Raw genomic sequence first — 14531 nt, 5'->3', positions numbered from 1 at the left:
AAGGGGTGGGGTTAAGGATTCCCACCTCAGCCTTTGTATACTGCAGTCACCTTGGTTTGCATAAATGAACATGTGGGTTTATATGAGTGACTGCTTCCATCAGGTCCAAGCAGACATTATCACCACTGTTTTTTAAGCAACTGACACAATAATGAGAAAGATGTGCTGATAACAGCTGACACTCAACAAGTACTTGCTACCGACAAGGCTCAGTAACATTTAATACCACAGTCTCATGAGGTAGGAACCATTATCAACCTCATTTTTAGGTAAGTTAGAGAGAGAGCAACTTGTTCAAGGACAAAAAGCTAGTTGTGTTAGAAACAGGACATTGAATCCAGGAAATCTGACTTACGAGCCCAAATTCTTCATCACTTACTCCAGACACAGGGTCCACAGAGAAAGGTAAAACTCCCTACTTAAGAATTATCAGTTCCTCACCTCACCAGGGTGATGATCCTAAATTTGGTGACTTTTTAGGGAATCCACATGAGGTGTCAACTCTCCAGATACAGTATTGGCCCGCTCCTCTCATGTTCTCCCTGCAGCTCGCCTCCCTGGCTGAGTTTTACTGGAAACAGGTTGTGACATTCTGCTCAGGTGTGCCAAGAAGCCCCAGCTGCACTGAGGGCAAAAAAAAAAAAAAAAAAAAAAAAAAAAAAAAAAAGCTGGAGGCTGGCTCTGTCTTGGGACATGCTAGCTCTCAAGTTTCCAGCCTGCTTCAGTACAGAGAGGGGTCACCACACACAAGCAGGACGGGAACACCACCAATGGCTTCTCCACCCTGTAAGCCTGAGGCCACCCCAGCAGGCACGAAAGAGCTGCTCTGGTTTCACAGTTCCCCTCAGGAGCTGGTCTTAGCGACACAGAAACCGAGAAGAAAGGTATCACCTTTTCACTGCACCAAGCAACATTAATGCCACTCGACAGGCAGAAGCAGGAGACCTGTCTCTGCGTGGAGAAGGAAGGGAGGAAATGGCAACACGCCAGGAGTCACCCACCACATCTAACTGGTCCTGCGCCAGTACCTTTGCAGCGATCGCCCTGGGAAGGCCCAGCATTTGCTCTGCCGATCGCAGCAGTAGCTACATCCAACAGCGCTGAAAACTGAAGCCAGCACCAGTGGGTCTTGATTCCACCCCTGAGCGAACACATGGCTCCTTAATGCTCCTTTGCCGTGTGTTAATCTTGCAACAGAATGTGGGACAGAAGAATTTAAAAGCTGTGTGATGGGAGGAGGGCAGCCAGATCACCTTACTCCCAGGCTTCTCAATCAAGCCTCCTCAGATTCCCTTTAGGGGTGTGTATTATTAGTTTCAAGGGAGGTTCTCCCCAAACTGGCATTAAAAGAGCATGTGTTCCATCCAGCTGTGGGGAGGGGAGACGACGGTGGGGAGACCCCGGAGAGCCAACGCAAAGCACACGCTCATCCTGCACAGGAGGGCAATGCCTCCTTACTCCAGGGTGCAAGCTATGCTCCCCAAAGCTCTGACGAGTGGGGGGTGCCAGCAGGGTGACCAGGGCTGGAAGCTGTTCCTGCAGAAACTGAAAAGGAAGGGAAAGCAATGGGAGAAAACCCGAGTTAAAGTGACCACCACGTCATGAACCCAGTCTTCATTGGAGCGCAGCGATGTCCCCTTGCTGGGTCCACGCCCAGCAGCCCGCGCAGGGTCTACAGTGAATCAGGCAGGATAACCCTGGAGATATCCTCCTAGCCCGCAAACGGCCCCACCCCTAGGGCCTCTAAATGTTACTGCCAGATAACCTTGTCCCCCTTTCACAGATGGGAAAACTGAGGCATCCAAAGCAAATGGCCATGCTTTCTCAAACCAGGCAGAAGTTCACTTCCCTAACCACAATTTAGCACTTTTTTTTTTAACAGCTTTATCACATTTCAAATTTCTCCATATACACCGATTGCTCTGCAAAGTGAATTTTAAATGCAGTTTAAAGAGTGAACTCAAAATGAGATGACGGCAGCCAGGGAGTCCGGCAGGGCTTTATCCACCGCAAGGACAGGATGGGTGCCCCTCCACCCCCAGCTTCTCCTCCAACCTGGTCCCCCGGGACGTCCGGGTTCGGCCTGCCCCCTCCCCCCAAGACGCTTCCACCGCAACCTGAGGGCGGAAGCGCAGCGGCGCGGCCCGGGGACCGGAGGGCAGGCTCCTCGGTCCCGGGGCCGAGAGGGAGGCGGGGGGCTCCGGGCCCCTCCCTCGGCCGCTCCCGGGGCCGCGACCAGCCCGCCCAGCCCAGGGGCCCGGAACTTCTCGCGGCCCCGCCGCCCCCTCGCCCCCACACTCCCCCAGCCCAGGCGGGCGTGCGGATCGGGTTTCCCTTTCTTCGCCTCGCCGCGGCTGGGGCGCGACCCCCGAGGCGGCGGCGGCCACTCACCATATTACAGATGGAGGCGATGTTTCGGACAGTCATTAGTCTAAAGGTTACAGCGATCCCGCACCGCCATCTTTATAAGGTGAAAACAGGACCAGCCATAGTGGAGCGCTCGCGGGGAGGCCGGGCGCGGCGGCGGCGGCGGCGGCGGGGAGGCGGCCTGGGGTCCGGCTTTCAGTTTGGCTGGGAGAGGGAGGCCGGGAGGGAGGAGAGGAGGTGGGGAGGGCGGGGAAGGCGGGAGGCGGGAGGGAGAGCGGAGGGGCGGGGAGTGGCGGAGCGGGGGAGCCTGGGCCGCGGCCGGCGGCGCCGGGAGGAGGGGCGGCCCGAGCGCCGCGTGCAACCCGCGCCCCGAGCGCTCCCGCCGTGCGCCCGGCCCCGACCCGGCCCGGGCCCCTGCGGCTCCTCCTCCCTCGTCCGCCCGTCCGCCCGCCACTCCGGGTCGGCCTTTTTATTTCTTTTTCTTTTTTCTTTTTATTTCCTGCTTCACTCTGGCTGGAATGCGCGGCCAGGCCCTCGCTCGCGCGGCTGCGGCAGGTCCCCCAGGCGGACCCCGACCCGCCGGCTGCCTCCTCCGCCCTCCGGCCCGGGGGAAGCAGGGACAGCGCCCGCGTGAGGCGCCGGCCGGCGGAAGGGGCAGTACTTCTGGCCGCCAGCGGGCTGGGCAACCGGGCACGTCGCCGCGGAGAGGCCGCCAGGGACAAGGGGCCGCTTTCTGTCTCCACTTGTTCTTTCCTGCTGCGCGTCCCCCAGCAGCCCCGGGTTTTTATGTTTTAGCGAATGGAGAAGGCAAGGGGCAGGGGTGACAACGTCCAACTTTTCGTTTCTCCTCGGGGCTCCAGCCAGATGGCACCGGCGGGGACCCAAGAAGTAAACGGGGTCAGGACACGGGCGTGTAGAGAGCCCTCGCCAGCAGCGGGCCTGATGCCTGGTCCAGGGCGCCAGGAGGGGACAGGAATCCGGGTCTGGGCGGAGGCCAGCCACGGCGCGTTCGGACAATTTGTGACATTAGCAGGTACAAAGGAGAAGTCTCGGTTCTGGGCAAGGACTAGGGACGGTCCAGGGAGCGATATGAATCTGCAAAGGACGGAAACCAAACTACCCCCTATCTTCAAGAAAAACATACCTCTCTCAGGGACATCCACCTTCTCTAGGTTTTGAGAAGGGTCCTTGTATTGGCTTATACACATTTTCTGCAAAAAAAACCAAAAACCAAAAAACAAAAAACGTGGTTTCTGACTCAAAGCTCAAGTCTACACCACTTAGCAGATCTGTTCCTATGAAGTGGAGGAGCCCATTTCTAAAGGTGTGAAACAATTTTCATGCAAGGTTGCAATTCAGTGCTTTCAACGGAGAAGTTGTACAGGTGAAAGGCGTGATAATTCTTAAACCAAAATATTTTACAATTGAATTAGAGGAGAAATTAATCTAATTGAAGATAGCTTTTAGCCCGCTTCCTGTCCTCCGTTACTTATTTGGTGTTATGCACCTAAGGTTTGAGAACCGCTGATTGCTAGTATCCCTAGGACCTGGGGTGAAAACGGCTAAACGACTAAAGTTTCGTTGGGGTCATCTTGATTGTGTATTTCAGTGGATTTAAGGAGTAAATTCCTGCTTATATTAAGTCATTCCACCTACGTCTTATTTCCAGCAGATCCTGATGATGACAATGACGATGATGATGATGATGATGATGATAGCTCACTTTGATTTCTTACCAGTGTCAGTCATGATGTTCTTTACTTCCATGATCTTCAGCACCACCGTGACCATCAGGTAATCAATGCTATTATAATCACCTTTTGTCAATTAGTAAAATGAGGCTTAGGGTATCAAGTATCCTACCTCAGTTGTGTTACCCACATGTTACAAATGAAGCCAGTGTGCTAACCTAGCTGAGCACCTTGGGAAAGAAGACAAGCAAAACACCCAACCTATGACCAGTTGGGTAACTGATACCTAGGAAGGTGTATAGACTTGAGGAAAGCCACAAAACAAGTTCAGGAGCAACCTCAAAGCTAGAACTGAGACCTTGGGACTCAGTTTCACAGACATTCCCCTGTAAAAGGCTTAATCCAAAGCCTTAAATGGTGTGGAAATTGTATACCATAATAGAGTTCAGTATTTCTGCCAACATTGGCACGATGAATCACAAAGTCCACAGGATTGAAAACACCATTGACACAATGAACATTGAATATCATCTGACTACTGAGTGCTTTGTCAGCAAGTTAAACGGATCCTTTGCATGCCTGTTAACAGCCTGTGGCCTAAAACTGAAGTGTTCGATATAGACAGACATCCAGATTGAAACTCAGGCAGTGAATTACACACACAACAAATCAATTGAACACAGCAGCTCTTGTCAGACTCAATGAATAATTAAATACATTTTTACACTACTACAAGGTTGGTATTCATAGGTCTAAATTGGAAAGGCATCAGTTAAAGAAGAATAATTGTAACCCCAGCCTTGTTCAGGGAGGAAACATTGTTTGGAGTTAATAAGAGGTAAAATGATGAAAATGTTGACAAGCTAGTGAAAGAACTTTGAGGAAAAGTGTTTCGCATATAGGGGCCAGCTGGTATGAAGGTATAGAGTTAGAACTGGGAAAAGTAAGCAAATGGAAAGACGGAACATAGGCTAGCACTAAACAGATGGAGGCACATGATCCAGGCCTGGCCAATGAGAGAACGTCATGGCCCAGCCACGGTGATTGGTTCAGCCAGGAAGATGTAATATAAGCTGAGCCAATAAGAGTCAGCTCTGGGTCTTCCGGGAAAGAAGCACCCCTCTTCTTGAGTTGAGCCGATGTGACAAAATGTAGAGCTGCCATCTTTCCACTGCCTGAGAATGAAGAAAAATGAAGCTAAGAAATGTAAAAAAGATCCTAACAACGTCATTTATCCTGTTGCCGCCAGATCTGTATCCTGGACTCTTCAGCAACTCGAGGTGGTAAAGTCCTTGTTTTCTTTGGCAGTTCAAATTGGGTGTCTGCTACTCACAACTGAAACAATTCTAATACACCATTGTCTCCCTGTGCCCCAAATTCATTAATTCATTCTGAATTCATGATGTTTTCTTTTGCTCTCTTCTCTACCCGCTAAACAGATCTTTCTAGGTCTTCCTTCTCCAGATCGGCCTTCTCCATGTTGCCTTCCAAGATTGCTTCCCACCACCACTAATGATATGTATCCAGGTGGTTCCTTTCTAGCCCTTCTGTTGTTACCAGTTTTGTGTTGGCACCCCTCCTGCTTCCCCTCTTTGCTTAGTTAACACCGCTCAGCCTTCAGATGACCTGAGACAAGATGGGATGCCTTTATCATATATTCTTACAGCACCATGGATCTTCCCTTTGTGGACCTTATATTTGTAAATATGGCTATGCCGTACGTACAGCACACAGCATGGAGGTAGTAGAGGGGTGGTTAAAAAATGAATCCTGCATCCAGACTGTCTGGGCTAGCTGTATCATCTTGGGTAGTGCCTTCACTTCTCTGTGCCAAAGTTTCTGTATCTATAAAATGAAGATGAGGCCCCCTCACAGATTGTGATGGTGTTAGTTTACGTAGAGTGCTAAAAATATGCCTAGCACATGCTAACCACCACCAAAGTGATCGCTGCTATTATTATTGTGCATGTGATTGTTTGATTAATGTCTGTTCCCCAGCCCTTCATTAGATGTAAAATGAGACAGAGGTCTGTTTTTGCTCACCATTTTACACCTAAGAAAGACAGTGCCTTGTCTGTAAGAGCAGCCAAGAAACCAAATATTAAATATTTGGTTAATTGCCTCTCTCCGAGTATCCCAGAAGCTTCTGAAGGGAAGGAACCTTGTCTTGGGCATTTAAAAAATCTCATCCGGCCTCAGGCACTGTGCCTGGCACATTCATTCCTTTCCTTTTATCCTCATTGCCAAATAGGTTACTGCAGCTCATTTGAGATGCAAATGCTAGTAAACATTTGACTGTCTGGGGGGAAAAACACTTTCCTGGATGTAGGTGGAAGTTTAAAATCAGACTGGTTTCTGAGGATTATATTTCAGTTCGTGAGGAACTTTATGACAGCCTTTTTTCCTTTTTCATCTTGTGTCGAACAAATATTTATTAAAGACATACTTTAATAAATGCCAGATGCTGTGTGAGGCACTGGTGACCCTAGGATAAAAGAAGGCAGTCACAGCCCTTGCCCAGCTCCATTTCTAATGCGGTGTTCGTTGGCATTGTTTATGAATGTCTTCACCCCTTTCTGCATGCAGTTAGTATAAAATAAGGATAAGCTGATTTTGGAGTGAGTTCCTGCTGTAAGGAAACAGCATCGAAAATCATGAGTGCATTTATGGGTGGTTAGAATTCCCTAAGTCTTCGGAACATTTGGCATATTTTGAAGTGTCAATTGAAATGCCATTGAAGGACTTTTCAGCTAGGTTGGAACATGATTAGATTTTATTTGCTAATACACTTTGATTCACTGAAAGATTACTCCAGCTGGCTGCTGTCTAGGGGAGGCCAGTTAGAAATCTGTGGAGAGAGAGTCGCAGAGTTGTCAGTATCCCAGGAATAGGTACAGAGTAGCAGTGGAAAAGGGAGAAGTAGACAGATTGTAGACTTTTTTGGATGTAGGTAGCTGAATTTGGTGATTGACTGGGATGAGGGACAAGGCTGAGTCAATGATGAATCTCAAGTTTCTGACCAGAGTGAAAGGGAATGTCATTGTCTACGCTAGGGAATGCTGACGGAGAAGGTGTAGGTGTAGGTGGTTGGGAGGAAGTGTGCTTGGTTTCAGAGGTGCTGAGTCAGTGATAACCATGAAACACCTGCAGAGTTACATCAGGTACCAGTCTGGTGCTCAGAAGAGAGGTCTGGACTGGAGGTAAATCTAAGAGTAATTAATATATAAGATAACAGAGGACACATGGTTATGGATGAAATTGCCTAGGGAGGGTTTTACCAAGGAGTTTTGCCTGAGACAAAGGGGTAGTTAGGAAGAGCTCCACCGTGCAAGGATCAGGCAGAGGAAGGGGATCCAAAGAAAACTACTGCAGTGCTTCTAAAGTGGTAGAAGAAAAGCAAACATGTATCCAGCATTGCAAATGCCAGAGTATTTCAGGATGGAAAGGGGTGGTCAAAAGTATCAAATACAGCTAAGAAATTAAAGAAGATAAATAATCATAGTAACAATGTTCAGTTCTTCAGCATGACTTTAAAATGCATTTAATCCTTCTGACAATCCTTTGAGGAAGGCACCATTATAAACCCTATTTTAAAGAAGAGAAAACTGAGGCTCAGAGAATTTCAGTAACTTGCCTGGGTTCATTTAAGCATTATTTCACCAGAGCCTGTTACTCAAGAGTTATTTGAATTCTGTCAAGGGCAGTTTGCATGGAATGGTTTGGATATTGGATAATCCATAATGGGATGGATTAATAAATGAGAGGGAGGTGAGAAAAGAGACTGAAGACATGTGGCTTTCAAGGGAAGGAGAGACAGGGTAGTAGACAATGGAAGAGCTCAAAGTTACCTTCACGGAGTGGAGCTCTGCCTTTTTTGCAGAGACCTCCCAAATCCGGCTCTGCCCCATCTCCTCTTACCTTTAAATCAAGTACGGCACTCTCCCTTCCTGCTTCCAGGCCTGCAGCCTTCACACCCCTCCCCTCCTCAACTGATTACTGTCCCTTCTATTTCAAGTCCACTCCTCAAAACTCAGTTCAGACCTCACTCCCAGAGGAAGTCTTTTTAGTCTCATCTTCCTTGGTAGGTTTTTATCAAGGGTCACTTTTGACATTTCTTTAGAAGCCTAAGATGCCTGGCACAATGCTAGGTGCACACAGGAGGCTCTCAGATAATTAACAGGTAATTAATTACTTACCTGCAACACTTGGCTCACTTTTTACTTACCATCCTGCTTTCCTGGGGGTTTTCTCTTTCCTCCAAGTTCTGATCTGGGTTATATAGAATTTACAGCCCTCATGGGTATGGGGAGGGCAGGATTTAGTTGGTAAGTGTGTGGAGAGGAGGTTGGAGCAAATGAACTTCCCTCATTTAGAAATGAAACTTTCTAGGAGAGATCTCAGCAGCTTAAGGGAGGCAAAAGAATCAGTGGAAGGGTTTGGTCATTTTATTTGTCCTTTTTTATCATGATTATTAGTACATTTATCATCAAAACGCGAGGAGCTAGCGAACCTAGAAATGAGGCTTAATGGAGTGCCCTTATTAGAAGGCAGGGGTAGGGGGGCAGATTGAGGGCCCAAGAGCTTTGGAAAGGAAGAAGTCCATCCGTTGGGTTGAGGGAATTAACATGAGATGCCCCCATTTTCTTAGTGGACAGGAATGGAAGCTCCATCACTCCCGAGGGGTTTGGACTGTTTTGTTTACTGCCACATCCTCAGAATAGTAAGGCACATAGAAGGCACTTAATACATTTGTTGAATGAGTGGTTGAAAGAGGGTAAGATTGAAAGAGCTCTAAGTACGGACTCTCTGGAGTAAGTGAATAGTTGTTCTAATAGCCTAATCGGATTTAGAACAGGCTGTCTTTGGGGGTATTTACATTCCTTTCATGTCCATAAACACTAACCACAATAAAGGAAAGATGTATGCCTTCTCGCCAGATTATACTCTGGTGTGCTTCCAGCCCAGGTGTCATCACTTCCGTAGCTTTGAAAACCTCCCTACCACCACTGCCACCTGGTGGGAGGGCAGGGATTCACAAGTGGCACCTAGAATGAGACTTCCCTCAGGGGGGCTCACCTTTAATTCTCCTTTTTGGCCCTGCCCTTCTAGAAAGCTAACAACCATGCGGTTCATTGAAAACAAGATAAGGCTGTCCTGAACACTCTCACTGTACAGCTTTGTCTCCAGTCAGGGGTTAGTGTTCTGCTCTTGCATTTCTTCTCAGAAAATAGGGTCAGGCAGCCAGACTAAGGGTGACACTGATCAGACCACAGGAGCAGATCCTACTTCTGACTGTGGTGCCCTGTACCTTATAAAGCTTCACACGTATATGGGTCATCGCCTGCTGTCACCAGTGGCCAAAAAGGTGGGTTGTGAGGCGCTGACAGTTCTGAGTGCTGTACACACTCATTTGATAAGCCTTTCAAGATCCCCAGGAACTAGGTAAATGGATTCAAAAGTTCCAAGAGTAAATTGAGTCACACAATTATCAAATGATTTATGTTGTCTCTGGTTCATTTGGAACCTTTGAAACAATGACACTGTAGATGCTTCCATTTTAAGCACACAATGCTCATTGTTGTTTAGGCTTTATTTTTAAATAAAAAGGACAATTCAAGGTAGCTTATCTTCCTTTTAGCAGGGTGGTAATTATGAGAGATTTAGTTGGAGTCACTATTATGAAATAATGTTTCAGCAACAGTTATTTATTACTGATTCCTATTGGTTATTACAACTTTAAGAGAGCTCTTGTTATTAGCTCTGAGCATGAGCACAAAGCTTGAAATTTTTGTATGTTTTTAATGCTTTTAATTAAAACATTCAGAATAATTAAAAATGTTTTTTTATTGAAATATGGTCACTTTACAATCTGTCAATTTCTGCTGTACTTCATAGTGTTTCAGTCATACATATACATACGTATGTCCATTTTCATCTTCTTTTTCATTGTAGGTTACTACAAGATATTGAATGCAGTTCCCTGTCCTATACAGAAGAAACTTGTTTATCTATTTTATATATAGTAGTTAGTATCTGCAAATTTCGAGCTCGCAAATTATCCCCTTCCACCCCCTGTCTCCCCTGGTAACCATAAGTTTGTTTTCTATGTCTGTGAGTTTGTTTCTATTTTGTAAATAAGTTCATTTGTGTCCTTTTTTTTTTTTAAGATATGACATATGAGTGATATCATATGGTATTTTTCTTTCTCTTTCTGGTTGATTTCACTTAGAATGATGATCTTCATGTCCATCTATGTTGCTGCAAATGGCATTATTTTACTCTTTTTATGGCTGAGTAGTATTTTGTTGTATAAATATACCACAACTTCTTTTTTCAGTCATCTGTTGGACATTTTAGGTTGTTTTCATGTCTTGGCTATTGTAAATAGTGCTGCTGTGAACATCAGGGTGTACATATCTTTTCAAATTAAGAGTTCCCTCTGGATATATGCCCAGAAGTGGGATTGTTGGATCATATGGTAAGTCTATTTTAAGTTTTTTGAGGAATCTCCATATTGTTTTCCATAATGGCCACACCAAACTACATTCCCACCAACAGTGTAGGAGGGTTCCCTTTTCTCCACACCCTCTCCAGCATTTATCATTTGTGGACTTTTGAATGATGGCCATTCTGACCAGTGTGAGGTGATAGCTCGTTGTACTTTGGATTTGCATTTCTCTGATAATTAGCAATATTGAACATTTTTTTTACGTGCCTGTTGGCCATTTGTATGTCTTCATTGGAGAATTGCCTGTTTAGTTCTTCTGCCTGTTATTGTCGTCATTAAATTGTATCAGCTATTTATATATTCTGGAGATTAAGCCCTTGTCAGTCACATCATTTGCAAATATTTTCTTCTAGTCTGTAGGTTGTCATTTTCCTTTGCTTATGGTTTCCCTTGCTGTGCAAAAGCTTGTAAGTTTAATAAGGCCTCATTTGTTTATTTTTGCTTTTATTCCTATTGCCTGGGTAGACTGCCCTAGGAGAACATTGCTAAGATTGATGTCAGAAAATGTTTTGCCTATGTTTTCTTCTAGCAGGTCTATAGTGTCTTGTCTTATGTTTAAGTCTTTAAGCCATTTTGAGTTTATTTTTGTGTATAGTGTGAGGGAGTGTTCTAAGTGCATTGATTTACATGCAGCTGCCCAGTTTTCCCAACACCACCTGCTGAAGAGACTGCCCTTTCTCCATTGTGTATTCTTGCCTCCTTTATGAAAGATTAATTGACCAAAAGTCTGTGGGTTTATTTGTGGGCTCTCTATTCTGTTCCACTGATCCATATGTCTGTTTTTGTGTCAATTCCATGCTGTTCTGATTACTATAGCTCTGTAGTATTGTCTGAAGTCTGAGAGGGTTATTCCTCCAGCTTCATTCTTTTTCTTCAGGATTGCTTTGGCAATTCTGGGTCTTTTGTGATTTCATATAAATTTTAGGATTTTTTTTTTAGTTCTGTGAAAAATGTCCTGGGTAATTTGATAGGGATCTCATTAAATCTGTAGATTGCTTTGGGTAATATGGCCATTTTAACAATGTTAATTCTTCCAATCTAAGAGCATGGGTTATCTTTCCATTTCTTTAAATCATCTTTAATTTCCTTAATCCATGTTTTGTTCTCCACATATAAGTCTTTCACCTCTTGGTCAGATTTACTCCTAAGTATTTTTTTTAATGCAATTTTAAAAGGGATTATTTCTTTACTTTCCTTTTCTGATATTTCATTGTTAGTATAAAGAAATGCAACTGATTTCTGTATGTTAATCTTGTATCCTGCTACCTTGCTGAATTCTTTTATCAGCCCTGGTAGTTTTTATATGGAGCCTTTAGGGTTTTCTATATATGGTATCATGTCATCTGCATATAGTGACAATTTTCCCTTTTCTCTTCCAATTTGGATCCCTTTTATGTCTTGTCTGATTGCTGTGGCTAGGACTTCCAATACTATGCTGAATAGAAGTGATAAGAGTGGGCATCCTGGTCTTGTTCCAGATTTTATGGGGAAGGCTTTCAGTCTTTCACCGTTGTGTATTATGTTGGCTGTGGGTTTGTTATAAATAGCTTTTATTATGTTGAGATATGTTCCCTCTATACCCACTTTGGTAAGAGTTTTATCATAAATGGGTGTTGAATTTTATCACATGCTTTTTCTGCATCGATTGAGATGATTGTGTGGTTTTTGTCCTTTCTCTTGTTGATGTGGTGTATCACGCTGATTGATTTGTGTATGTTGAACCGTCCTTGTGTCCCTGGAATGAATCCAACTTGATCATAATATATGATCTTTATTGTCTTTTTTTATGTGTTGTTGGATTCTGTTTGCTAATATTTTGTTGAGGATTTTCCATCTATGTTTATCAACAATATTGGCCTATAATTTTCTTTTTTGATAGTGTCTTTATATGGTTTTGATATTAGAGTGACGGTGGCTTCGCAGAATGAATTTTGGGAGTATTCCCTCCTCTTCAATCTTTTGGAAAAGTTTGAGAAGGATTTGTATGAGTTTTTCTTTGTATGTTTGGTAGAATTCCCCAGTGAAGCCACCTGGTCCTGGACTTTTGTCTGCAGGGAAGTTTTTTATTTCTGATCCTGTTTTACTTCCTAGTAATGGGTCTGTTCAAATTATCTATTTCTTCTTGATTCAATTTTGGTGGACTGTATGTTTCTAGGAACTTTGTCCATTTCTTCTGGGTTGTCCAATTTGTTGCCATATAGTTGTTCATAGTATCTCTTATGGGTTTTGTATTTATGTGATGTTGGTTGTTAATTTTTTTTAATGGAAACACTGGGGATTGAACCCAGGATCTTGTGCATGCTAAGCATGCACTCTACCACTGAGCAATACCCTCCCCCTGAGAATATTTAATTTTAATTAAAACATACATACATGCATAAATCTTAAGTGAATTGTCACAGAACAGGCACACCTGTACAGCCACCACCCAGGTAGAGAAATAATAGAACTTTACTGCCATCACTGAAGTTCTCCCTCATGCTTCTCCCAATCACTGTCCTCTCTCCCCCCAAGGGTAACCTCTCTTCTGACTTCTAAAACCATAGCTTAGTTTTGCCTAGGTTCTTTTTGTGTCTACATAAATAAAATCATGCAGCCTGTAACTCTTTTTCCTCCTGGCTTCTTTTGCTCAATATTATGTTTATGAGATTCAGCCATGTTGCTCAGAAAAGCTGTAGCTCATTAGTTTTTGTTGCTATATAGTGTTCCATTGTATGTAGACATCACAGTTTATATACAAATTCAACACTGACGGATATTTGACTCATTTCTAGGTTATTACCAGAAATTCTTCTGTGAATGTTATTGTATGTGTCCTTTGGTAAACACATGCACACATTTCTGTTGGGTATACACTTAGGTGTAAGTTGCTGGGTCATAGGGTATGCATGTGTTCAACTTGGACCAGTAATGCCAAACCTGTTTTTAAAGTGGTCATACTAACTTACATTTGCACTAGCAGCATCAGAGCTCTCCTTGCTTCACATCCTCCCTACAGTTAGTATTATCAGGCTTTTTAACTTCAGCCATTTTGGTGACTGTATATATATATATATGGAGGTATATATATATATATATATACCTCCATATATATTTGTATTTCATTGTGGTGTTGAAGTACTGTATTTTAATTAACAACTAATTAAGTTTCCTTTTATAGCGGAACAGAGAGAACCATATATAACTTCACAATGCTCTTTAAAATATTTTTGATACTGAGTCCACATCATCCTATTTCCTTTTAGACCCATCTCATGAGCAGTCTATGTCCCAACTAACATAAAACCAATAACATAGACATGTGAACCATCTAGCAAACAGAAGGATTCATCAAATGTCTCCTCAAAACAAAGCAAGATAGAGAAATTAATAGTCAACAACTGTAAGCAACAACAGAAAAACAACCAGCTTTTAAAAAACGAAGGGTAAACTATAGAATAATTGAGTCTTACAGTTAGATTCATCTAATTCAACCAACTTGGAACCAGGAGAGGTTAAATAATTAAGACCCATACCAACTGCAAGCAAAGCCAGAACTAGAATTCTAGTCCATACACCCCTAGTCTTTTATAGGATACCCAAAATTTTACTCAATGTACTTTCTTAAGTCTAAAATTTCTCTTTAAACTCAATTTAATTTCCCAAAGTATGGATTAATTTTGTAAGTGCACTTAGTTAACCATGAGAGAACCCTGTGTCCACATGTTGTAATTATAGAGCTGTGTTTTCTCTCTGACTAATTAGAAGACAACTTGACACTGAAATCTAGTCCCAACAGAACATGCTATCCAGCTGTCACTCTTCAGAAAGACAAAAGTCTGTCTCAATTCTCACTACTTTCTTTGCCAGCAAGTCAGGGCTTAGAGTTTTATAAAGCAATCCATATAAATATTCAACTCTGTCTTTCTCTGAGGACTCAAGGGGTCGGGGCACTAGTTCTGTAATGCGATAGCTTCCTTATAGGA

General features: G+C 43.8%; 1 protein-coding gene and 1 long non-coding RNA gene across 6 annotated transcripts in view; one reads left to right on the top strand and one right to left on the bottom strand.

Annotated features, from left to right (window-relative positions):
- The window catches only part of USP46 (ubiquitin specific peptidase 46), a 58400-nt gene extending 55771 nt beyond the window's left edge, over positions 1–2629 (bottom strand). For 3 of the 4 annotated variants that reach the window (XM_031434708.2, XM_064486714.1, XM_031434715.2), the window contains exon 1: positions 2392–2629. In XM_031434708.2, coding sequence (XP_031290568.1) covers positions 2392–2427 — 36 coding nt within the window. In that variant the 5' untranslated portion in view covers positions 2428–2629. The remainder of the gene's footprint in view (positions 1–2391) is intronic. The other variant, XM_031434695.2, reaches the window with a different exon arrangement.
- Positions 2630–2945: 316 nt separating this feature from the next.
- LOC135321480 (uncharacterized) lies at positions 2946–13632 on the top strand. Of its 2 annotated transcripts, none has more exons than XR_010381247.1 (3): positions 2946–3400; positions 4040–4161; positions 10011–13632. It is a non-coding gene; the product is annotated as an uncharacterized LOC135321480 (long non-coding RNA). The 2 variants fall into 2 exon arrangements; XR_010381246.1 differs by having other exon boundaries at positions 4037–4161.
- The last annotated feature ends 899 nt before the right edge of the window (positions 13633–14531 follow it).

The sequence above is a fragment of the Camelus dromedarius genome, chromosome 1 (assembly GCF_036321535.1).
Source record: "Camelus dromedarius isolate mCamDro1 chromosome 1, mCamDro1.pat, whole genome shotgun sequence".
NCBI classification, from domain to species: Eukaryota; Metazoa; Chordata; class Mammalia; order Artiodactyla; family Camelidae; genus Camelus; species Camelus dromedarius.
This window is presented reverse-complemented; position numbering and strand designations above follow the sequence as displayed.